Source organism: Gopherus flavomarginatus, chromosome 10 (assembly GCF_025201925.1).
Source record: "Gopherus flavomarginatus isolate rGopFla2 chromosome 10, rGopFla2.mat.asm, whole genome shotgun sequence".
NCBI classification, from domain to species: domain Eukaryota; kingdom Metazoa; phylum Chordata; order Testudines; family Testudinidae; genus Gopherus; species Gopherus flavomarginatus.
In genome coordinates, this window is record NC_066626.1 from 32,263,276 (window position 1) to 32,289,284 (window position 26,009).

Genomic DNA, 26,009 nt, shown 5'->3' on the forward strand with positions numbered 1-26,009 from the left:
GTCTGTGATTCTTTCACAACCAATAACTTGAAAACCAGTCATGAACTCATTATGTTGAGCATTCCCACATCTTGGATCCAGATTCGAAATCAAAAAAAGTTAGTCTTTGAGATATGAAACCAAGTCCTCTTGCATCCATGAAGGACTCCATAGCACTTTTTGTAAAAGGAGGGCTGCTGTCTGATGTTCTCACCAAATTCCTATTCTATAAATAGGTTTTTCCTACCTAAAATTCCTCCTGCAATTTTCTTAGATGTGGAATGAAATCCTGGTCCCATTGTAGTCAACAGCAAAACTCTGATTGACTTCGTTCAGGGCAGAATTTCACTTATGGTGTTTACTTCCTATCCTAAGCAGTTGTAGAGTGGTGTTGATTGCTGCTAAACAGCTCCCATGTGTCACTCCAGAAATCCACCCTAGGTTCTATTTCTGTGGTGGATAAAGTGGTTCTTAAACCCAAAGAACATGTAAAATCATGCTCTGGGATCCTTTTGAGTAAAAGAGACTGTATCAAACCCCCCTCCCCCGTGTTGTTTAAATTACGGATGTTTGAGAACTGGAAGCTCAGCAGGATAAAGAGTGTTCCAATATGTTCTGCATGGTGCTGAGATCAGTGTCAGTGCTCAAATAATAAATAATTACAAGAATAAGGGTATCAAAAAGTTACAGAAAATGCCAACCTGTTACATAACTGTTTCCATGTTGCGTAAAGTGTCCCATGATACCACTTGTGGCTGGGTGCCCTTTATTTGATCTGAAGTTTAAAACAAATGAGTCACTGACATTCAAATGTGTTGTTATTATGATGTGAAAGTTTATCAAGAATTAATGTGACAGTCTGAGGATTCAGATATCCTGGTAAGAAAGGCTCTTAGCAGTGTGTGGGTGGTAAGTCGTCAAATGAAACTGACAGAGAGAGAGAAAAAGAAACCCCTTTTTCATCATTGACAAGCTGCTTGGTATTGATAATACTTATCAAAGAAAAAAAGCATTTATGAGAAAGCTTATATCTTTACAAATAAGAATAACTACTGAAAGATGCCTGGGGTGGAGTGAAATAAGTAACTTCAGCAAACAGAAGAGAAAGCACTGCACATGCAAGCTCTGAAATATTTCTGTGTAAAATATTTCTAATGCAGATGATTGGATCCCTAGGTTTTATTTTCAAAGCTGAGTTAAAGTGTAGTTCGGCTCTGAAATGTGAGTTTGTAACAATGCCATTATGGATCTTATATTTATTGTCTCCATGATTTTGGTATTGAGTCTATCATTTGGTAAGTAAATGATGGTTGTTGGTTTTTTAACCATTAGCCCTGAATATTCAACTCAAGATCTAAAAGTCACGCTGGGCTCTTTGGGTATATCTACCCAGGAAAAAAAAGTGTGGTTTTCAACTGTGCTGACCAACCTTTATCAATATTTCTTGTCTGTTCACGTAAACCTGGGTTTTACATGCCTCAAGCTACAAGATGACCTACTAACAGAATTATAAAGATGTTATATTAGGCCTCTGACATAACACTCTGATGAAACTGTTGATAAATACAGACTTTTTAAATGGTAGCCACTGTACATGGACCCTATACCCAAAAGCTCAGCTGTAAGCATTCCTTAAAGCAATGTTTTCTGAGAAATTGGATCAAATTCTGATCTCTAGTGCATCAAACAGAATATTCCTGGGTTATGGGTATATATACCTCTGGGATGACTTTACAGACTTTTCTTCTGAAACTGTTTTCTGAGAAATTGGATCAAATTCTGATCTCTAGTGCATCAAACAGAATATTCCTGGGTTATGGGTATATATACTTCTGGGATGATTTTACAGACTTTTCTTCTGAAACTCTCTTGGGTTGGCATATTATATGGATGCTTAATTTATTTTCTTCCTAAGATTAGTCCTCAAGGAGAGGTGTAAATTCTAGGCACACCACCAGAATGTAGGGACCAAATTGGAGCAGAATCAGTATAATTCAACTGTGAAGGGAGCAGAAGACTGTGTATAAAGGCGGATCTGCAGCACCTGTAATCAACAGAGCAGTGCTAGGCAAATGCCTTATCCTGTAAGTGTGAAATGGGTAAAGGTGGATCTGTGCCCATACAGATCCACTGGCCAAACTCTCATCCATTTTAGAACTCTTCATTATTGCTGGGAAAATAAAGCTAATTCCAAATCAACTAAAAGAAATGAGACTGCTGAGTTTAAAACAATGAGAAACAGCTCTACTAATGCTCCAGAGACTGGTGGAATGGTTCCAATCTTCTGAATCCCACAGAAAACCCTTTTTCATACAGTTTATTTACTTGGCCTTTGTACAAAAAGGGAGAATTTGGCCTTTTGTGACTTCAACAGTGCACATTTTCTTGAGTATATATTGATACTATAATTCTTAAGAAAATAAATGTGTCCACAGCTTGAGACAGTGTAGAACAGGCATGTACAATACACACATTTGCAGTCCTACAACAATGTTACAACAGTAGTTCCAGTGTCATTCCCATTGTAAACTGAGGAAAGGCTTTGGGAAGTAACACAGTCATTTGTTTCTGTGGTTTTGATTGGAAAATAGCTAGTCGCTGAGACAGATTATTCTTCTCATTCACTGAGCAGCAAACCTCCTCTTAGATAGTAATTTATTCGTCCTCATCATATGGTCTATGATTAAATTTACATGCTCATTCTGCCTTGTAATTTGGCTTAATAAGATGGAGACAGTATCATATGGCATAGATGTGACAACATGTAGGATGCTAAATGTGTTGATGTAGCAATGTGTCTGGACCTCTTGAGTCTGGGAAGCACAAAAGGTTTTTATGCCCTCTTTTCATGCCCCACTGACTTAGATTCATTTTAGAGGCTTGAGTTTTCATGGATATTCTGAGAAGAAAGGATCACTAACACTTTGATATGATACCTTTTATCTAAGGATCTCAGCACACCTTCAACCAGTATGAGTTGACCCTCACAACACCAGTTTGAAGTAGGTAAATATCTGGACCTGGCTGGACACTGGGAATCCCACTTTGTGGGAAGTTCCAAAATTTCAACAACAATAAAATTGTTTGCAAAATAGAATAAAAAATGAAATTGAGACATTTCCTGTGGCATGGGAATTCCAAAATTGCCTTTTGAAAAGGACTAAATGACAGAGCTGAACAAGGAACTGAGGCTCCCTAGGCTTCTAGGCTGCCCCGTAGCCAGGATGTTTGGAAGCCCTGACTGTGAGGTGGCCCACCTGGCAGAGACCAGGAAATCTCTGGAACCCTGACTCTTCAGCAGCCCCCCTGGCCTGCGGCTTGGACCTGGAAAGCCGAGGAGACCAAGCTGCTTAGGAGCCACAGACCTGTGAGGTTCAGGCAAGTTGGCAGCAAACCAGACATGTTTTCCTCAGAAACTTGCCTGACAAGCAGGTTTCCATTGAAAACCTACCTAGTTTCCATCAGAATTTTGACAGAATCATTCCTATGGAAGGTGCAGATTTCAGTGAATCAGCATTTTGTGATAGAAAAACCTATAAATATCCTATAGAGGAGGAAACTGAGATACAAACCTTTAGAGACAATTTTCAAATGGAAGTGACTAAAATTAGGCACTTAGATCCAGATTTTGTTGCCTAGCTACCTGTTTTAGGAATATAAAATCTGATTAAGTCCTTTACAGTCTCTCGTGTTCTCATCATAGAAGACATTAATTTTTAAATGGTTCATTTAAAGGCCATGAAGTTATGATATTAACAATATTGGAAATTAGTCCTTTCCCTGCAATTTATATAGTTCCATTTAAGTGAGTAGAGTCTCAGCTAGAGTAAATCAGCATAAATCTGGCCTTTAAAGGTTTTTTTTTTTTGATTAGGCCATTTTTGCAAATTAAAAAATAAATATCAGAGAATAGGCACAGGTTGGCCAACAGCAATGCAGAGTTTTTACCATTGTGTCTTTAGCCTGACTTGGAGGCACTAGAAGTGATTGGGCAGTTCAGTGTCTTAGAGGGACTGGAGGGACCAGGCCGCATTAGCTTCTCAATTGAGACTGGGCACTCAAATTCTACTTAGTGTCAGTTGTGATGTGATGTGAGTTCCTGTCCCCTTTCTTTCTCGCCTTGTCCCCTGAGCCATTGCATGGGTATCCTTGTGGGCAGTCTTAAGAGAGCTCAATGCTTTAAATGGCATAAGGAGAATAACCTATGCCCTCACTCTGACTAATTTTGGTGAGGAAAATCTTGCACTACCATATTCTATTTTGTGTGTGTTCTATGGGTAAGTGGAAGGCTTGAGTTTGAAGTGCTGTCAGCCTGGCTTTCAATAAAAACACATGCATATACCTCTAAAACTTTTACAACCCTAGAAGGGAAAAAAGGGTGCACGTATAATGTAAACAGTGAAAGAGCTTCATCCACAGGGGTGCTTAACTGGATCTTCAACTACAGTAACATCCCCATACAGTCTCAGCAGTACAGTCTAGCTAACAAGATTTCTGCTATAGTTAATATGTCAGTACTATCAAGCTATATTGCATATTAAAAGGCATAGATTTCAGCTTTTCAACTCAAGTCAATTTACTTTAATCTAAATATTCTGAAGTTGTGCACACCTTAATGATTTTACAGATTTACTTCTTAATAAAGTTTAAAAAATAGAGTGTTTGTGCAGTCCTATGAGTTGCAATGAATAGATTTATGACTTAGTAGCGTGTGTGATTTAATAGAATGGTGCTGCCCTCTGGAGGACCGTTCTGGTTTTGTTTGTTCAAAGGCTGCCCTCTATTTCAGTGCTAGTTTCCTACTCATTCTAGCTCATTTCCAGCAGCATTTGTCTGGGTGTATGGTGTCATCCTAATTATTTAATAGCATTAACACCTAAGAGATCTAAATAGAAAAAACTACAAAGGCTCAACTGTGCCCAATATTTTTTGGGTGGAAGAGAAGAGGGGGAGAGGGGGAGGAGCCTTCTCCTTACCTTGCACCCTCTTCACAGGGGCTGGTTGCTGTCCATTGGGTGACATAGGGACTGCTCCCTGCTAGTACCCTGAGAGTGCTAGTTACCTGGTAGGATGGTTGGATAGCAGATTTGAGTTCCCCAGGCACTGAACAAAGCGCACATTTCACTCTTTGGGTTACCCTGTGACTCTTTCACAGAAACCAGAATTCTTCCTGCAGGTCCCAAGAAGTGCACATTGTAGCAGCTACTCAATAACCTTTGCATCAGTAGCTGAGGAGAAATTTTGCCTAAGTTCCAATGCAGTGCAGTGTGTGTTTAAAAAAAAACAAAAAACAAACAAACAAACAAAACACAACAACATACAACTCTAGTTTATAAGCTTCACTCTAGACCCAAATATCTACTTCCTCTGAGAGGCAGGCATTTTTTTACTCAAATGGCAAGTTCTATTTTACCTAGAGGAAAAAAAGTGGTTAAATCCAAGGGTCATCTAAGGGGAACTGGGCGGTTTAACTAGAGTGGGTCAGGAAATGGATGTTCTATTCTGAAAAAAAAAAGTGAGATTTCAATTTATTTTCAAATTGAGATGAAAAGACACCCCCCCACACACACACACACACACATACACACAACAAAATTTAAAAATGCAAAACAAAATTCCAAAATGATTTTAATTTGGGGTCAACTGAAATAATTTTTTATTTTGACCATTTTTCTTTCTTTTTACTTTAATATATAAAATAAAATAAATTTCAAAACAAAAAGTCAAAGGAACACCTTTGAAACTTACCACTAGGAAAATAGTGAAACAACTTTTTGTGACATTTTCAGAATAACTTTTCCAGCTGTGTTCAGAATAAAATTTCATCAAAATCTATGTAATTTGACAAAAAAAATGATTCAGTCAAAAATATTTTGATTGAAAAACTGTCATCAAAACAGTTTTCAACTGTCTAGTTGTAGATGTTTAGTCTTAAACCTGTATGCAGACTATAACACAAGAACTATGGATCATCCAATTAAATTAATAGGTAGAAAATTTAAAACAAACAAAAGGAAGTACTCATTCACACAACACACACTCAACCTGTGGAACTCATTGCCAGGGATGTCATGAAGGCCAAAATTATAATGGGGTTCAAAAAAAGAACTATATAAGTTCATGGATAGGTCAACCAGTAGCTATTAGCCGGGATGATCAGAGATGCAACCCCATGCTCTGAGTGTCGCTAGTCTCTGTTTGCCAGAAGTTAGGAGTGGATGACAGTGGATGGATGACTCTCTAATGCCCTGTTCTGTTCATTCCCTCTGAAATATCTGGCACCAGCCACTGTCAGAAGACAGGATACTGAGCTAGACGGACCATTGTTCTGACCCAGTGTGGTCCTTCTTATGTTCTAAAATTTGAGCTGTTTTGATAGAATATAGAAATCCCTCATCAATCAGAGTTCCACTTCTAGAACTGGGATTCTGATACAGATGATCTTATTTTTTTATAAGCATATATTAAAGCTGTACAAAACATCAAGGGCCAAATATTATGCCATGCCTTTCAAAGAGTGCAGGAGCAAGGGCAAGGGACAGAGCAAAGGTAAAATGGTCTCGGGGTCAGAGCTGTAATCTGGGCCAGTGTTTAAATCTCTAATCCCGTTGAAGATATATTGCTAAATTCCCAAACTAACTTCACAACACTTAGTATCATACTACCTTTCTCCCCACCATCATAGGTGCTGCTTTACCACCACTGAAGCTCGGAAATTCAATCTGTGCTTTGAAGGCAGATGGCGGTGAATGTAAAGCAATATATACAAGGTATTACTTCAACATTCAAACCCGCCAGTGTGACATGTTTGAATACGGTGGATGCCATGGCAATAAGAACAACTTCTTAACACTAGAAGAATGTCAGGAGATGTGTGTGGTATCAGGTCAGTATCCTTTCTCCTGTCCTCCTGCCTGTCCTTTATATTCTTATGGTGTCTTATATCTAGATTGTGAGTTCTTAGGGCTAGGGGCCATCTCTTGTTTCTTTCCCAGAACAATGGGGCCTTCTGCCTGTAGGGGCTATATCAATAATAATAATAATCACAATAATACTGTTATAACAGGGGTCACCAGGTGGGGCTGCTACATAGTCATCCAAATTCTTTTTTGGAGAGTATGTCTATAGGTGTGGTGTCCCAGGGTGTGATTACATCTCAAGCAGATGTACTCAAACTAGCTTTAATCTAGCTAAACGCTAGTCCTGGAGCAATGAAGCTGCAGCAGTGCACATGCTTTGATGCAGGCTAGCAATTATTCAGGGTTCCAGTTAGGTTTATACAGTGCGCACTGCCACGACTTCACTGCTCTGGGACCTGAGATAGCTAGAATAAAGCTAGTTTGGGTATGCCTATTCAAGCAGTAATTACACTCTGTGATTACAGTGTAGACACACTCTTAGTGTGAGCAAATCTTCTGTCTTGGGAAGATGTGGTGTGAAGGTTTTTTTCTGCAAGGTTCTGGGTAAAGGTTGTTGTGTAAAATCATTTCTTGAGGCTCCCTGAATGTCAGGCTGACACTGCTGAAAGAAGGGATCGTCTGGATGCTGATAAACCCTTCTGTTCCGGGACTGGTGTAAATAAAGTTATTCTTAAAATATACCCAGACTCACATCTCCAGCTTCTCCTACACTGAGAAGACAATCTGCAAGACCTCAGACATTTGCCACAGCTACTTGGCAAAAGGGCAGAAATAATCAGTAATGCTCACAGATAATATCCTTAATCATTGTTTCTCTGTAGTGCCTGTAAATTGCTAAGTTTTACAGTCTGAATGAGGCTTCATCAGCTAACTGGTAGAAACAAAATAATAGGATCATACCAAGATACACATTTAAGATGCCAAACGTACAGTTATGCCGTCAATCTGGACGAAATGTGGATAGTGTTTACTCTGGTATTGAAGAGGGAGGGAAATTGAATGGCTTGATTTTTTTTTGTAAGAACTGAACACTTAAACATCCTGCTCACTTCCAAAGGGCCTGTAGGTGTCCATACCTTTACAAATTATACTGTAAATTTGGCATAATTAGGAAAATTTCTCATACAGCATATTAAAATCTCATATCAATCACAAAGTCATTTTGATGTGAAGGTGGTATATCTCCTGTTTCCTTGTTTATCTCTCATAGATGTCAGCAATTTGTGGTTGGGACGTATTGCTTTGTCTGAACTTGATACTGAAACTGGATATTGTGTAAGGAGGATCTATTAGAGGAATGTTTGGCTAGTTAGATGCATTTTGTAATAAGACTAGATCGCCTTTATTATAGTTATAGCAACTTAACTTGAGTATTTCAAAAGCAAAACTTATATGAAAAAGACCTTTGAGAAAACAATGCCAGATTACTATTCTGTAGAAGAGTTGATAATGACATTTTATATAGAATATGAGTTTGAGTATTCAGGGAACACCAAGCTTTCTGTTAAATAATAATCATAAAGTGTGAAATCAGCCTTCAGAAGTGCTATAGTCATAGAATCATAGAAGAGCAGGGTTGGAAGAGACGTCTAGGTCATCTAGTCCAACCCCCAGCTCAAAGCAGGACCAACTCCAACTAAATCATTCCAGGCAGGGCTCTGTCAAGCCGGGCCTTAAAAGCCTCTAAGCATGGAGATTTTACCACCTCCCTAGGTGGCCCATTCCAGTGCTTCATCACCCTCCTAGTGAAATAGTTTTTCCTAATATCCAACCTAGATCTCCCCCACTGCAACTTGAGACTATTGCTCCTTGTTCTGCCATCTGGTACCACTGAGAACAGTCTAGCTCCATCCTCTTTGGAACCCCCCTTCAGGTAGTTGAAGGCTGCTATCAAATCTCTCACTCTTCTCTTCTGCAGACTAAATAAGCCCAGTTCCATCACCTTCACCTCATAAGCCATGTGACCCAGGCCCCTCCGCTGGACTCTCTCCAATCTGTCCACATTCTTTCTGTAGTGAGAGGCCCCAAACTGGACACAATACTCCAGTGGCCTCACTAGTGCCGAGTGAGGGATGCTCTTAAATCAGAAAGCTACTGCCCCCTCATGAATGTGGACTCATCACATCACTAGGCATGCTCTTCCAAGTTCCTTTGGATACCAGATATGGATTTTGATTAGTTTGGAGACAGATGGAAGATGTCATGTAGATTCAGGAGGGAGCCAGAGAGGGGTTGGGGAAACGGTTGTGAAGTGCAGGAGGAGCAGTGGGTGGAAGCTGAAGGCCAGAGGTCTCTGGGGAGTGAGTGAAAACAGCCTGAAGAATTCCAGTAATTTTCAATACTGTAAAAAGTTTTTGTTTTTTGAACTCAGATTCAAGGATTCATCTAATCCTGTGTCTTCAACAGAAATCACTTTTCAGTCACAAACCCTCTGTAGCCCAATGGCAAAATATGGTATTCAATAGTAATGGGCCCAGGAGACCCACTGACATAAGGGATTAAGTTATTCCTAGGCTGAGCAATGAGATATCGTTTGAGATAGATTCATAACTAAGCTGTCTTGACTTTTTGTGAAGCAATCTGAGGACCCTTCTGATAGGTTTCTGTGCAAATGTCAGTAAGTGTCATTCTGTTTGTCCTCACCATGTTCAAAGCATGCCCCTGTAACAGGCCTCCTCATAGCTCTGGAAATATGCTGATGTACTCTAGGCATCAGGCCAGAATTGCAAGATAAAAATTGACCTCCTGGGAACAGTATGTATCATCTTCATGCTTGGCAAATTTTTGTATCTCATGAAATAAAATATTTAATTCTGGAAAATCATTTAGAAACTAGGAGTTTACAATAAGAATTCAAAAAACCCTTTCCTGCTGTTCTGACCCAGACATACTGCAGCTTTAAGACAACGCAGTTCACAGCATTGTGCTCTGTCTGTGTAACAGGCTAGATATAAAAGGCAATCTGTTTTCTCCTCCATCATGTCTATCAATTCGGAGTCTGTCACTAAGGCTTGACCCAAAGCCCAGTGAAGTCAACGAGAGTCTTTCCCTTGATTTCTGTGGGCTCTAGATTACATCCTAAATGTGTCTCAGGGGAGTCCCAGAAAAAATCTGTGTCCAAATAAAAACTGCCAAGAGCAGGGGTGGGCAAACTATGGCCTGGAGGCCACATCCATTCCTTCAGACATTTTAATCCAGCCCTCGAGCACCCGCCGGGGAGCAGGGTCTGGTGCTTCAGTAGGGGAGTGGGATCGGGGCACCACGACCAATAGGAGCTGTAGGGACAGTGTCTGCAGACAGGGCAGCATACAGACCCACCTGACCATGCCTCTGCATAGGAGCTGGAGGGGGAACATGCCGCTCTTCTGGAAGCTGTTTGAGGTAAGTGCTGCTTGGAGCCTACACCCCTGAACCTCTTCCATGCCCCGACCCCCTCCCATACCCCAGCACCCTGCCCCAGCCTTGATCCCCCTCCTGCCCTCTGAATGCCTTGATCCCAGCCCAGAGTCCCCTCCTATACCCCAAACCCTCATCCCCAGAGCCCACACCCCCAGCTGGAGCCCCCACACCCCAGCCTTGTGCCCCAGCCTGGAGCCCCTTCCTGCACACTGAACTCCTCATTTCTGAATCCACCACAGAGCCCTCACCCAAGCAGGAGCCTTCAGCCCCTCCCGCACCCCAACCCCCAGATTCGTGAGCATTCATAGCCTGCCCTCTAGCCAAAAAGTTTGCCCACCCCTGACCAAGAGCCATGTCACTAGCCCAATCCTAAACAGCTTCTTAACGTGCCTATTTTCCCTCAAAGTGTCAGAATGACATAGAGGGGAGAAGAGTTAAGGGAGCAGGTGTGCAGGTCACATCAAGTACTAAAATGTTTCTTGCTGATACTTAGCACTTACTGTACATAGTGCTTCTCCTCATAGTTTGTGAACGTTAACTAATCCTCCCAAGAGCTAGGTACCATAAATAAATATTCTATTGTCTCTTTGTTACAGGTAGGGAAATAAAGGTAGAAAGTTTAACACTTAGGCCATGTCTACATCTACAATTTTGCAGCGCTGGTTGTTACAGCTGTATTAGTACAGCTGTATAGGGCCAGCGCTGCAGAGTGGCCACACTTACAGCAACCAGCGCTGCAAGTGGTGTTAGATGTGGCCACACTGCAGCGCTGTTGGGCGGCTTCAAGGGGGGTTCGGGGAACGCGAGAGCAAACCGGGAAGGGAGACCAGCTTCGCCGCTGTTTGCTCTCGCGTTCCCCGAACCACCCTGCAAACCGCAGGGAAGGAGACCTGCTTGCTCGGGGGTTCGGGGAACGAGAGAGCAAACCGGGAAAGGAGACCAGCTTCGCCGCGGTTTGCTCTCGCGTTCCCCGAACCACCCTGCAAACCGCAGGGAAGGAGACCTGCTTGTTCGGGGAACGCGAGAGCAAACCGCGGCGAAGCTGGTCTCCTTTCCCGGTTTGCTCTCGCGTTCCCCGAACCACCCTGCAAACCGCAGGGAAGGAGACCTGCTTGCTCGGGGGTTCGGGGAACGAGAGAGCAAACCGGGAAAGGAGACCAGCTTCGCCGCGGTTTGCTCTCGCGTTCCCCGAACCACCCTGCAAACCGCAGGGAAGGAGACCTGCTTGCTCGGGGGTTCGGGGAATGAGAGAGCAAACCGGGGAAGGAGACCAGCTTGATTACCAGAGGCTTCCTCAGGTATGCTGGGATACCTGCTTATTCCACGGAGGTCAAGAAAAGCGCTGGTAAGTGTCTATACTTGATTACCAGCGCTGGATCACCAGCGCTGGATCCTCTACACCCGAGACAAAACGGGAGTACGGCCAGCGCTGCAAACAGGGAGTTGCAGCGCTGGTGGTGCCCTGCAGATGTGTACACCTCCTAAGTTGCAGCGCTGTAACTCCCTCACCAGCGCTGCAACTTTCTGATGTAGACAAGCCCTTAGTCACATCCATAGAATGAATTTGGGTCAAAGCCAGGATTATGGCTGAGGGACTGTAGTTTCAAAAGTAACAGGTATATTGCTTTCTTAATGAATAGTGAGGGTAGGCATGGGATTAAGAACCTGGATTTTATTCCAATGATTTGCTGTGTGACTATGGGAAAGTCATTTAACTGCTCTTTGATTTAGTTTCCCCATTTGTCACCTGGAGGTGAGGATTCCTACTTAATGGGGCATCGTGCAGCCTCACTGAGCTGAAGTAGTTAACAGCAATAAATTCAGTAAGCAAGGTAAACTAAAAAGAAGGAACTCTCATGGAAGCCTGAGTTTAAGAATGCCATATGTGCTGAAGTATGTTAACAGCTATAAATATCAAAAGTATACCTTGCGCCAATTTTGCATTCAGTGAGTGGGCAATGTACATGTTGAGGGGGCAGAAATGAACAGAAAAGCAATGAACAAGAAGGTTAAGTTATCTTACACCCTCCTGCTAATTCCCTTGCCACCTACTGCTTCCTTTGATTCTCCCAGACAAAAAGTTGTACTCATTTTGCACACTCACTGAAAGCCAGATCAGTGCAACTTCTATCACTTAACCAGGTACACCTTTTTTCTGCTCAGTCTGCACCAGTCTATTGTGTTGTCAAACTTAGTTCTCTACCTATCCCACTAGAACATCCCCCATCCCACTACAAACTGTCTGATTTCATATCCTGTCAAATGTTTGGATTGCAGATTTTAGAAGCAAAGTGAGTTTAATTATAATTTTTTAAAAATATTATATTTTATAAGGATTCTTCTTTGAAGCAGTCATGTCTCACACTGAGCTACCTCTGGTGACATAGAAATTTCACTGGAAAATTTCAGCAATGACCTGTGACAATGATAATGACTGTGTCACTACTAACCCTTCCAGCAGCAGATCTTTCAGTGTAGCTTTCTGGACAATTAACTAGTTTAAGACTCAGTTTTATTGGCTTTTGCTAAGACTCAGAACAGAGCCTTCAAGGCGGAGGTTCCTCTAAAAGTGAAGTTGCAACAGGGGAAAGCAGCCTAAATCTATTCTTAGGGGTTTCAGATGAGTAGTTTGTCCTGTATTTACCCTAGTATCACTGAGATTAAAAATTAAAGTTCAGCCGGCAGCAAGTGCATGTAAGAATGATGTACCAAAAATAATGATATGCTAGTATGTGACTGACAGACAAGATACCCAGGCTGCTGGAGCAACTGAAGATTCTGTAGCAATTAAGGTAGTGTTAATCGGCATTTCAGAGTGTGAAAGAACAAGCTGAATAAATTTAACCCCGTTCTAACTAGGCTCAGTAACCTCACTGGGGAATCACTTCCGCATGGGCTCAGGACGGGTACAGCCTTTACATCATCTTTTGAATTTCCTTTTTCTGCAGTTCAGATAGTTAGTATTTCTGCAGCCATGTGCCCAGAATTATTTTTTGTAGAAGTTAATACAGTTTATCAAAGGCCTTTACCATTTTTTCTCTCTTTCTTTTAAAAGCAAGTTTCTATGGGTTTTTTTCCCTACCTATTTGGGTGTCCATTAGCATACAAAAATACCGTAGGATTCAAATGGTTTTTAGCCTTGTTTTTTAAAATAATCATTTTAAGAAACTGCCAGATGTAGGAGGGAGATTGTTCTTGGCAGGAAATCCAGCTGGGACAGGAGTTCAACTCAGGTGAACATGAACTCTGGAATCTCTTGATTCAGTACACAAAGCCAGCATGAGTAATCACATCCCAGTCCATTCCCACTTCTTATGTTTCCTTTCTTGGCTGCTCCAGACTGCCCTGTCAATCTCTTATGCTATTTGTCCTACACAGAATTGAATCTTGTGGGTTCACTGTGGAATATTTATGGAGTCCTTTTTTAATTTGCTTAAAGTCTGATTCAGGAAAGCACTAAAGCATAGGCTTAAAGTCAATGGGAAGACTTTGCAGCTTAAAGTCAAACACATGCTTAAGTGCTTAGATGCATCAAAACCTAAGTGAATATTATAATGTGAAAGATTTTGTGCTCCACAAAGCAGATGATTCCCTGGCCCCCGTAAATGCATATTGTTTATCATATACATTTCTGTAACAAACATGTCTTTGAATCACAAATAACTAATACTATTTTTATTACAACTCATACAGTATTAATGTAAATTTTAAAAAGAAAAATATAAAGTAGTCAAATTGTATCATTCCTATTTGGTATAGAACTTGTATGTTTCACTACCATTGGGATTTCTAGACCAGAATTCCTTCTTTGAGGTCATATTCATAAATTTGTGTCAGGGATTTAATTTAATGTATCCTGTAAGCAACCAATCCCGAAATTATTTTCAATATTTATTAAACTTTCATAAAAGAAACCCATAAAAAGAAAGGCTATGTAAGTATGTATCCTAAAAATCTTTATTCTCTAGCAAAATTATCCAAAGGGATAAGCCTTTGTTTAAAGGGGTCTTTATCAGTTGTACAACAGGGTACAACTTTTTGATTAGAAAAATATGATTAACCTCTTTGTAGTCGTGGGGATTTGTGCTACTCAAGAACACAAAGCACATATATCAGAATAGCAAACAAAGCTCCTTTCTTGATTTGTTTTTGATGCTAAAAAGGTCAGGATTTTGGAGTGTGAGGATTAGCCTCTTGTTTTCTATCCACCAGACTGACATTTGGCACACTTCCATTATCATCTGGACTTGGGATTCAGCTGGAACACCAAAGCATTTTCTCTCTCCTCTTCTGGCACAGATACAGAGTAGGGAAGTCTCTTGCATGTACCTCATGCCAACATGTAACCCTCTGGTCGCTTGGAATGGTACATCAGGATACAGGGGATAAGAGTAAGGAAAGAAAGGTTGATACATAATGAATCAAGGGTGAAGATTTTACAGGAGTCATGAGCATATGTAATCAGTAAGGTGCCATGAGAGGAATTCGATCTCACCAGATGGCTCTTTTCTCCTCAATCTAATGTAGTCAGATTGTTAGAGACAGAGTCTGAGGCAGGAAAAAGAGGGCACCTTCCCTAAACTCCAAAGGCACAAGGTGTTGGGGCAAATCCTTGTAAAGCTTTTAAAGGTGGTATAAAGCTAATCTTTGCTGTCTTCTGATCCAGTCCCCCCTGTGCCAGAATCTCAGCTTGGGTAAATTGGCATAGTTTCATAGACTGAAATGGAACCAAGCTGCTTTATGCCAGCTAAGAATCTGACTCACTGTACAAGTCTGGCCTCCAGCATATTTAAGATACCTAGTAGGTAACCTAACAGCAGCTCTGTGGCAGATGCTAATGGACCAAAGGGGCTGTGAATCTGCAGCCAGGGTTGGGCACAACATAGGAGCATCTGTTGTGCCTTCTCTACACCAGTAGCTGGGAAGGTGAAAGTTAGTATAGGGACCAGATAAAATGACTTTATGGCCAAAATTCACCTTCGGTGCCAGTTAACCATAAAGCCAGGTTGACTGGCTAATTAATCTAGTTTCGCCAGCATGATTCAGTGGAACTGGATCTTATTGTTGAATATGGTGCTCCATCAGTAATATCTCAGCATTATTTTAACTGCTTAAATACATCTTAATGTTGCCAGTGTTTCAACACAGCTATATCTATGCTGCAAACAAAATGTTTCTTGTTGATATTTTAAATTTAGGAATTAAGGAAAACTCACAAAATGAGAAATGCTTGGTTAAAAGGGAAATGTATCAGAATAAACACCCAAGAGATACCCATGAAACTTCCACTGCCACAGCACTTCAGCAATAATGGGATGTTTGCTCAGGAAGGATAGTCAGGGGAAAAAGGGAGGAGGTGTTGCCTTATATATTAAAAATGTACACACTTGGACTGAGGTGGAGATGGACATAGGAGACGGAAGTGTTGAGAGTCTCTGGGTTAGGCTAAAAGGGGTAAAAAACATGGGTGATGTCGTACTGGGAGTCTACTACAGGCCACCTAATCAGGTGGAAGAGGTGGATGAGGCTTTTTTCAAACAACTAACAAAATCATCCAAAGCCCAATATTTGGTGGTGATGGGGGACTTCAACTATCCAGATATATGTTGGGAAAATAACACTGCAGGGCACAGATGCTCCAATAAGTTCCTGGACTGCATTGCAGACAACTTTTTATTTCAGAAAGTTGAAAAAGCTACTAGGGGGGAAGCTGTTCTAGACTTGATTTTAACAAATAGGGAGGAACTTGTTGAGAATTTGAAAGTAGAAGGAAGCTTGGGTGAAAGTGATCATGAAATCAGAGAGTTTGCAATTCTAAGGAAGGGTAGAAGGGAGTACAGCAGAATAGAGACAATGGATTTCAGGAAGGCAGATTTTGGTAAGCTCAGAGAGCTGATAGGTAAGGTCCCATGGGAATCAAGACTGAGTGGAAAAACAACTGAGGAGAGTTGGCAGTTTTTCCAAGGGACACTATTAAGGGCCCAAAAGCAAGCTATTCCGATGGTTAGGAAAGATAGAAAATGTGGCAAAAGACCACCTTGGCTTAACCACAAGATCTTGCGTGACCTACAAAATAAAAAGGCGTCATATAAAAAATGGAAACTAGGTCAGATTACAAAAAATGAATATAGGCAAGTAACACAGGAATGCAGAGGCAAGATTAGAAAGGCAAAGGCACAAAATGAACTCAAACTAGCTATGGGAATAAAGGGAAACAAGAATACTTTTTATCAATACATTAGAAGCAAGAGGAAGACCAAGGACATGGTAGGCTCACTGCTCAGTGAGGAGGGGGAAACAGTAACGGGAGACTTGGAAATGGCAGAGATGCTTAATGACTTCTTTGTTTCAGTCTTCACTGAGAAGTCTGAAGGAATGTCTAATATAGTGAATGCTTACGGGAAGAGGGTAGGTTTAGAAGATAAAATAAAAAAAGAGCAAGTAAAAAATCACTTAGAAAAGTTAGATGCCTGCAAGTCACCAGGGCCTGATGAAATGCATCCTAGAATACTCAAGGAGTTAATAGAAGACGTATCTGAGCCTCTAGCTATTATCTTTGGGAAATCATGGGAGACGGGGGAGATTCCAGAAGACTGGAAGGGGGCAAATATAGTGCCCATCTATAAAAAGGGAAATAAAAACAACCCAGGAAACTACAGACCAATTAGTTTAACTTCTGTGCCAGGGAAGATAATGGAGCAGGTAATTAAAGATATCATCTGCAAACACTTGGAAGGTGGTAAGGTGATAGAGACTAGCCAGCATGGATTTGTAAAGAACAAATCGTGTCAAACTAATCTGATAGCGTTCTTTGATAGGATAACGAGCCTTGTGGATAAGGGAGAAGCGGTGGATGCGATATACCTAGACTTTAGTAAGGCATTTGATACGGTCTTGCATGATATTCTTATAGATAAACTAGGAAAGTACAATTTAGATGGGGCTACTATAAGGTGGGTGCATAACTGGCTGGATAACCGTACTCAGAGAGTAGTTGTTAATGGCTCCCAATCCTGCTGGAAAGGTATAACAAGTGGGGTTCCGCAGGGGTTTGTTTTGGGACCAGTTCTGTTCAATATCTTCATCAACGATTTAGATGTTGGCATAGAAAGTACGCTTATTAAGTTTGCGGACGATACCAAACTGGGAGGGATTGCAACTGCTTTGGAGGACAGGGTCAAAATTCAAAATGATCTGGACAAATTGGAGAAATGGTCTGAGGTAAACAGGATGAAGTTCAATAAAGATAAATGCAAAGTGCTCCACTTAGGAAGGAACAATCAGTTTCACACATACAGAATGGGAAGAGACTGTCTAGGAAGGAGTATGGCAGAAAGAGATCTAGGGGTCATAGTAGACCACAAGCTTAATATGAGTCAACAGTGTGATACTGTTGCAAAAAAAGCAAACGTTATTCTGGGATGCATTAACAGGTGTGTTGTAAACAAGACACGAGAAGTCATTCTTCCGCTTTACTCTGCGCTGGTCAGGCCTCAGCTGGAGTATTGTGTCCAGTTCTGGGCACCGCATTTCAAGAAAGATGTGGAGAAATTGGAGAGGGTCCAGAGAAGAGCAACAAGAATGATTAAAGGTCTTGAGAACATGACCTATGAAGGAAGGCTGAAGGAATTGAGTTTGTTTAGTTTGGAAAAGAGAAGACTGAGAGGGGACATGATAGCAGTTTTCAGGAATCTAAAAGGGTGTCATCAGGAGGAGGGAGAAAACTTATTCACCTTAGCCTCCAATGATAGAACAAGAAGCAATGGGCTTAAACTGCAGCAAGGGAGATTTAGGTTGGACATTAGGAAAAAGTTCCTAACTGTCAGGGTAGTTAAACACTGGAATAGATTGCCTAGGGAAGTTGTGGAATCTCCATCTCTGGAGATATTTAAGAGTAGGTTAGATAAATGTCTATTATGGATGGTCTAGACAATATTTGGTCCTGCCATGAGGGCAGAGGACTGGACTCGATGACCTCTCGAGGTCCCTTCCAGTCCTAGAGTCTATGAATCTATGAGCATGCATCTTCCACGGACCACTCACATAAACCCCAGAAATGAAAGGTGCTTTGGAGCAAGCACGGAGGAAAGGCTAAAAGTTCATGCGAACTAATTAAGATATGAGAATGTAGGTAGGCCTGACATCATAAGTAATTAAGCACATGAGGGAAGCCTTATTTCTTAGAAGATAGGATTAGGGAGGTAAATGAATTATGCTGAAAATGGAAGGTTTGTGCTAAATACAAGTAAATAGGTCAGTAGGCTAAGAATACAAAATGTCTGAGCCAGCTAAGATAAGAGGGAGAACAGCCAGGGAATCCTTTAGTACAAACAAAACAATAATGGACAAAATAAGTTATGGAGATGGGGTAAAAAGGTAGGTCAAACAAACAATGCTTGGGCAAAGCATGCCATGTAGGAATTAGTAACTAATCCAATCCAAAAATGTGTAATGCACTGCATAGTAAATGCAAAAAAATGTAGGATGTATATAAAAGGAAAAGGTTTCTGTGTAATTTTCAAATTGTGATATACTCTGCATCACACACACACACGTACTCAAGTCCCATCAGCTCAGTGTAGCGTTACTGTCTGCCAAATAAAGATATCTGAGTGACAAAATCTGGAGTCAAACTCAGTTCTTGGGAAGCCAAGTAGGAAAAGGTCTCAGAGGGAATCCCAACAAGACAGAAACAAAAAGGCACAAGCCACAGTGAAAGAAAGTTGAAAGAAATAAAGCTAGAAGGGACACATAAAGAAACATATATATATATATATATATATATATATATATATATATATATATATATTATACTTTTCAGCTTGGAAAAGAGATGGCTAAAGGGAGATATGATTGAGGTCTATAAAACCATGACTGGTGTAGAGAAAGTAGATAAGGAAGTGTTATTTATTCCTTCTCATAACACAAGAACTAGGGGTCACCAAATGAAATTAATAGGCAGCAGGTTGAAAACAAACAAAAGGAAGTATTTCTTCCCACAAAGCACAGTCAATCTGTGGAACTCTTTGCCAGAGGATGTTGTGAAGGTCAAGACCATAACAGGGTTCAAAAAAGAACTAGATAACTTCATGGAGGATAGGTCCATTAAAGGCTATTAACCAGGATGGGCATGGATGGTGTCCCTAGCCTCTGTTTGCCAGAAGCTGGGAATGGGCGATATGGGATGGATCACTTGATGATTACCTGTTCTCTTCATTCCCTCTGGGGCACCTGGCATTGGCCACTGTCAGAAGACAGGATACAGAGCTAGATGGACCTTTGTTCTGACCCAGTAGAGCCATTCTTATGTTCTGGCTTGAAACTTGCAATCAATGTGGGGAAGTAGACTGTAGTGAAACAGTCTGATGTTACCATCCAGAAACAGGGGCGGCTCTAGGCATTTTGCCGCCCCAAGCACGGCAGGCAGGCTGCCTTCGGTGGCTTGCCTGCGGGAGATCCAGAAGCCGCGGGACCAGTGGACCTCCTGCAGGCAAGCCACTGAAGGCACCCTGCCTGCTGCCCCTGCAGTGCCGGCAAAGTGACCCCCGGGGGCTTGCCGCCCCAAGCACGCGCTTGGCGTGCTGGGGCCTGGAGCCGCCCCTGTCCAGAAAATAGAAAGGTTGTGGGGTTATACATAAGTGTAGAGAGGTTTGGCCAGGGCTCATCCCTCTCCGGGGTGGCGGGGAACCACACCGTCTCACTACTTCCTTCCAGTTGCCTGGCCACGGGAGTCTTTATCAGAATTTATCTAGCAGGTCCAGGCCCAGGGTCAGGGTGTGGCAGCAAGGAGTCAATGTCTCAGGCACTCAGGCAGGGGCTGAGCAAAGGCAAGTAAACAACAAGCCCAGGCTCTTGGCTCAGAAAGGCCTCGAAGATGGGGAGACTGCCACCCAGAACTGGGTGGCAGGGGGGATGCAGGCTCATCCACTCCACTGCGTCCCAGCCCAGGGCCCTAGCAGCGGCTGAAGGCCTGCTGCTGAGTCAGTGGGGATACTGGCTGCAACACACTGACATAGATGCTCACAGTGCTGCAGCCAGACTAGGGTCGGCTGCCCCCGCCAATTCCAAACTCCCCTTCTGGAGGTACCGGGGTCCAGATGGTGTCCTCCAGAGGGGGTCCAGCACCATGGGCTCCTCTGGGTAACTGGCCAGGGCAGGCTGGGCAGCTCCTCTGGGCAGTCTCGGGTGTCAGCAGGTCAAGCCAGTCCTCGGATCCGCTGTAGGTCACCAGGGTCTTCCAACTGAGAGCTAGGCCAGAGGCATCTGACCTCTCCAGCGGCTGCTCCTCCGGTGAGTTCTGGGGTCAGGCTTTTATACTTCCTGTCCTGCACCTTGACCTCTGGGGGGCGGGCACAGGACTCGCTGGCTCTGCCCACTCTGATGTGGGAGGGGCTCATCCCTCTCCAGGGTGGCCGGGAACCACACCAGCTCAGGTACAAGCTTTTGCTAACAGGAATGGCCAGAAATATGTTCAAGTGAAAGATAGTCACTTCACTGTGTATTTGTTGTCTTTGAAGAATTTTTTTTTTTCAAATGATGCCGTCTGGATTACCCCAGGGGAAGAAGGAAAATGCATCCCAGTGGAACTTCATACTGATTCTGCTGTGCTGATAGTTTTGCTTTAAGAGTCCAAAATGAAATTATGGCATGATGCTTTCAAAAGAACAAATATGTCAAAGACTGCCCAGAAAGAGACGTTATTGTTGGGATGAAGTGCAATAAAAACCGGTGCCAGAAATTTAGCACTTATCATGAGCACCTCTGTAACTGAAGAGCCATGGAAAGTTATGGTGCTATAGATATGTTTATTATTAATCACATTCAAGAGGAACAAATTGTTTAATACTGAACTAAAAAAAGACTATTAAAATTATGTCTGAAGTCAACACTTCAATGGTGTTTTCTTATAAGATATTCTGTTAATATACTATATAATTATATACTAAATGTGTGTATGGTGATTCACAGAGCAAATAAAGATTGAGTCCCTTCCTGAACAGTTTTCTTACTGAGGCCCCAATTCAGTTTGTTGCCTGAGATGAACTGCTGCATCCAGGCAAAGCCCCATGAAGTAGCCCACCTGCAGGTAGTGAATTGCAGGTGGATAAGAAGACTAGGAGAAAATTGCTATGTCAGGAGATGGGGACAAACTGAATTTGAGCACAGTAGGGTTATGTGGTCACATAAGAAGCTAGCATGTATTTATAGATAGATGAACTTTTATTTAGTTAAATTTGGTTAAATTGATTTCAGCATAGCTTATAAGCAACCTTGAAGGAATAGGTTATAAGAGGGAACTTAAAGGAAAGGAGGAGGTTAACTGGAGGTGGAAGGAAGTTTGGAAATGGACCTGGAAGAAGAACATAAGGGGGCATTAAGATAAGTGATTTTCCCCATTTTTCCAGTTTGTAATGTCCTATCTCTTTTTAAGTGGCTGGTCCCCACAGAGGATAAGAGCCTCTGGTTATTGTTACTACTGTAGATCAAGTGGTAGAGGCTTTGCTTTTGACAATCTCAGCTTCAATTCTTGCTGATAACCGTGGTGGAAATTGTTACATTCAGACTCTGTCTATGAATTGGTTAATCATGGTTTTCCCAGATTCATTTTTTGTTCAAAATTGTCTGACCAATAGTTTGCACACAGAGATTTGGGCCTATGTATTCACAAACTTTTCATAAAGTCCCAGTTTTTGATCCCTTATTAGATGACCTAAAGTGAGTAATTCTGAGGTGAATGTACATGGTTACAAATGAAAGTTTTCTCCCTGCACTGTTCATGTAAACAAGAGATTTGCATGAGTGTTCATGGTTGAACAGACATGATCAGATCAAGTGACAATTTGGCTGTGAACACCAATGAGATGCTTGCAAAAGAACCTGCAAAGAATCCTAAAGACCTGAGTGTTTGGTTCAGTCTTCTTGCTGACCTTGACCTGTTATTCAATCCTGCTGCTGTTTGGAAAACAGATAAAGAATATAATTCAAATGTACTACTTTGATGCAAATATTTTTTCAAAGCTGACAGTCATAAGAATGAAATGTACCTAATAACACATACTGTAACTGGAGAATCTTTCCAGGGCTGTAGGCTTCTTGGGTATATATTAGCATAATGTTTTTTCTGTTGAAATATGAAGTATATTTAGCATTTTTTCCAATGAGTAACATTGACAAATTCAGTTACCTTAAACTACAGACCTTAGAATTAGCATCCAAGAATTTGTTTTATAGAAAACAAGCAGAAGGATTTGCAAGGTCTACCCAGCTTTTTTCAACACTGTGACATAACATTAAGTCAACGGAGGTATTCTCGTTTTAGCAGATCTCTGTGTATTGTTCTTTGTTTAGCACATTGTAGTCCAGTGATTATTTCAAAGAGGGAGATTCAATTCTACCTTAAATCTATGCACTGAGAATCTTTCCATTGACTTCCTCTAAAGGGCCCAGGGCTCCAGCTGCTGCTGGGAGCCCCAGGTCTTTAAACTGCTGCCAGGGGAAGCCGATCTGTCCTGGTACAGCGCATCGGCCGGTACGCCATACAGGGGCATACCGGCTTACTTTCACCTCTGGGTGAAATCCTCACTCCACTGAAGTCAATGGGTCTTTTGCCATTGTCTTCAGTGGGGCCAGGAATCCCCCCTGCCAATGTACTTAGCATGTTACAGTAGCACAGCTATAGCAGGCCTTTCCATGTAAATAGAGCTGAAACCAGTGTTAGCAAAAGTGTAAAATATTTGCAATATTTTTCTAGTGTAGACAAGACCTAGGGATGGTGCAATAGTGATTTTTTCCATGTTCTCCCCAATGCAGGGCTTTGGCTAAATGCCACAGTCTCATTCTAGAGATGAGCCTCTTGCTATTTATTTTAATATATATATATCTTTCTTTCTATTGCAGAATTCCCAGTGAAGAAAACCCGTGGAAGATTTGGAAAAGGTAATCTTCATATTGTAATTACTTAGCGGTGTCGTATTTGGAGGCAACAGGGAATGAGCTTTTTATGGTAGGTCCCCCTGTTGCAGTGCTCCAGAATACCTTCTGATATTGAGCAACTTCAGGCTTAAATGATGTCAGAGTTCACTATTCTTCTTCCCCTGTATTCACTGAGAGTATCTGGGATGACAGTGATTACCAAACCGATAGCAAGCAATCCCTCCTCTCCAAAATAAAAATGTTAAGCATTTTTCTTTCCATTCCTTCAGTAACGAGGAAAGGGGGACTCTAACTGATTCTTCAAGAGTTACGAGGACCTTAAATTCAGAAGGGAGTCTGAGATGAAGGAATTGCCTTTTCCAGGTGTCATAACATTTCTTCCCAGATCTGGACCTTAGCGTCCAAAATATGGGTGTTAGCATGAAAACCTCCAAGCTTAGTTACCAGCTTGGACCTGGTATTTGCTGCCACCAGCTAGGAATTATACAGTGCCTAGCTCACTGTGGTCTCCCAAAAACCTTCCCTGGGGGACCCCCAGACTCAGATGCCTTGAGTCTTACAACAAAGGGAAATAACCTCCTCCCCTTGTTTCCTTGTTACTTCCTCCCAGGCTCCCCTCCCTGGACGACCCTAGGAGATTCCCTGCTTCCAGTCCTGGAAACACAAGTACAGAGAGATCTAATCTCTCTCCCCCTCACCCAGAGGATATGCAGAGTCAGGCTTAGTAAATCTAACACAAAGAGATTTTTCCCCATTACTTCTTCCTCCCACCAATTCCCTGGTGAGCTGCAGACTCAATTCCCTGGAGTCCCCACTAAAGAAAAACTCCAACAGGTCTTAAAAAGAAAGAAAAAGGACATTAAAAATAGGCTCTGTATCAAGGTGACAATATACAGGGTCAATTGCTTAAAGGAAAAAAATGAATAAACAGCCTTATCCAAAAAGAATACAATTTAAAACATTCCAGCAACTACACACATGTAAATACAAAAGAAAACAATATAAACCTATTGTCTTACTATCCTTGTACTTACAACTTGGAAACAGAAGATTAGAAAGCCAGGAGATAGAAAAATCACTCTCAGAGCCGAGAGGGCACAGACACAAGACAAAGAACAAAGAGCTCACACCCCAAAACTTCCCTCCACCCAGATTTGAAAAAGTCTTGTTTCCTGATTGGTCCTCTGGTCAGGTGTTTCAGGTTACTGTTATTACCCTTTTACAGGTAAAAGAACATTAACCCGTAGCTATCTGTTTATGACACGCCCCCCAAATTGCAGACAGTGGGGAACCTCACTGGCGGCGATTTCCTCCTAGAACTTTAAAATAAACAGATTAATACAACACATGCACCTTTATATATACCACTAAGTATATAACTAACAGACTTTTACATTTTCAGAACACTTTTTAACTACTGGATTCTGGGAAACTTTCACAAGAGAGAGCATCAGCTACTTTGTTAGAAGCTCCTGAAATGTGCTGAATTTCAAAATCAAAATCTTGGAGAGCTAAACTCCAACAAAGAAGTTTCTTGTTGTTCCCCTTGGCAGTATGAAGCCACTTTAGCGCAGCATGGTCAGTTTGTAGCTGGAACCGCCGTCCCCAAACATATGGGCGTACCTTTTCCAGGGCGTACACAATGGCGTAGCATTCCTTTTCACTGACTGACCAGTGACTTTCCCTCTCAGACAGTTTCTTGCTGAAAAACACGACAGGATGGAAGTTGTGATCCGTTGCTTCCTGCATGAGAACTGCTCCTATACCACGCTCAGATGCATCCATGGTTACAAGGAATGGCTTGTCAAAGTCCGGGGCCCTGAGCACAGGGTCAGACATGAGCGTCGCCTTAAGTTGGGTAAAGGCCTTTTGACACTCATCAGTCCACTTAAGTGCATTTGGCTGGGTCTTTTTGGTCAGGTCGGTCAGTGGGGCAGTGACTTGGCTGTAGTGTGGTACAAATCGCCTGTAGTACCCGGCCAAGCCTAAGAAGGATTGGACCTGTTTCTTTGACTTTGGGACAGGCCACTTTTGGATAGCATCCACCTTGGCCTGTAGGGGGTTTATGGTGTCCCAGGTAAGTCACTCTGTTTTGGCCTATTTGACACTTTTTGGCCTTAACAGTTAGTCCGGCCTCCCTGATGCGCTCAAAGACCTTTTCCAGGTGTTCTAGGTGTTCGGGCCAAGAGTCAGAAAAAATGGCCACATCATCGAGGTAGGCAACTGCATATTCGCCCAGTCCTGCTAGTAGACCATCTACCAGCCTCTGGAAGGTGGCGGGTGCATTTCGAAGCCCGAAAGGAAGGACATTAAATTCATACACCCCCGCATGGGTGACGAATGCTGACCTTTCCTTGGCAGGTTCGTCTAGCGGTACTTGCCAGTACCCTTTGGTTAAGCTTATTGTAGAGATGAACTGGGCACGTCCCAACTTCTCCAATAGCTCATCGGTGCGTGGCATTGGATAGTTGTCCGGACGAGTAACAGCATTTAGCTTACGGTAGTCCACGCAAAAGCGTATTTCCCCATCTGGTTTGGGTACCAGAACTACTGGAGATGCCCATGCACTGGTAGATGAGCGGATTATACCCATCTGTAGCATGTTCTGGATCTCCCGTTCTATAGCAGCTTGGGAGTGAGGAGACACCCAGTAGGGTGGGGTTCTAATTGAGTGAGCACTAACTGTGTCAATGGAGTGGTATGCCCGTTCAGTCCCTCTTGGGGTGGCTGAGAACAATGGGGTGAAGCTAGTGCACAGCTCCTTGATTAGTCGCCGCT

At 42.2% G+C, this 26,009-nt stretch overlaps 1 protein-coding gene across 6 annotated transcripts in view; it reads left to right on the forward strand.

Moving 5' to 3' along the window:
• TFPI (tissue factor pathway inhibitor) overlaps nt 1-26,009 on the forward strand; it is a 61,310-nt gene that overhangs the window by 14,582 nt on the left and 20,719 nt on the right. For all 6 annotated transcript variants that reach the window (XM_050916444.1, XM_050916443.1, XM_050916445.1 and 3 more), the window contains 2 exons: nt 6,665-6,865; nt 23,196-23,234. In XM_050916444.1, coding sequence (XP_050772401.1) covers nt 6,665-6,865; nt 23,196-23,234 — 240 coding nt within the window. The remainder of the gene's footprint in view (nt 1-6,664; nt 6,866-23,195; nt 23,235-26,009) is intronic.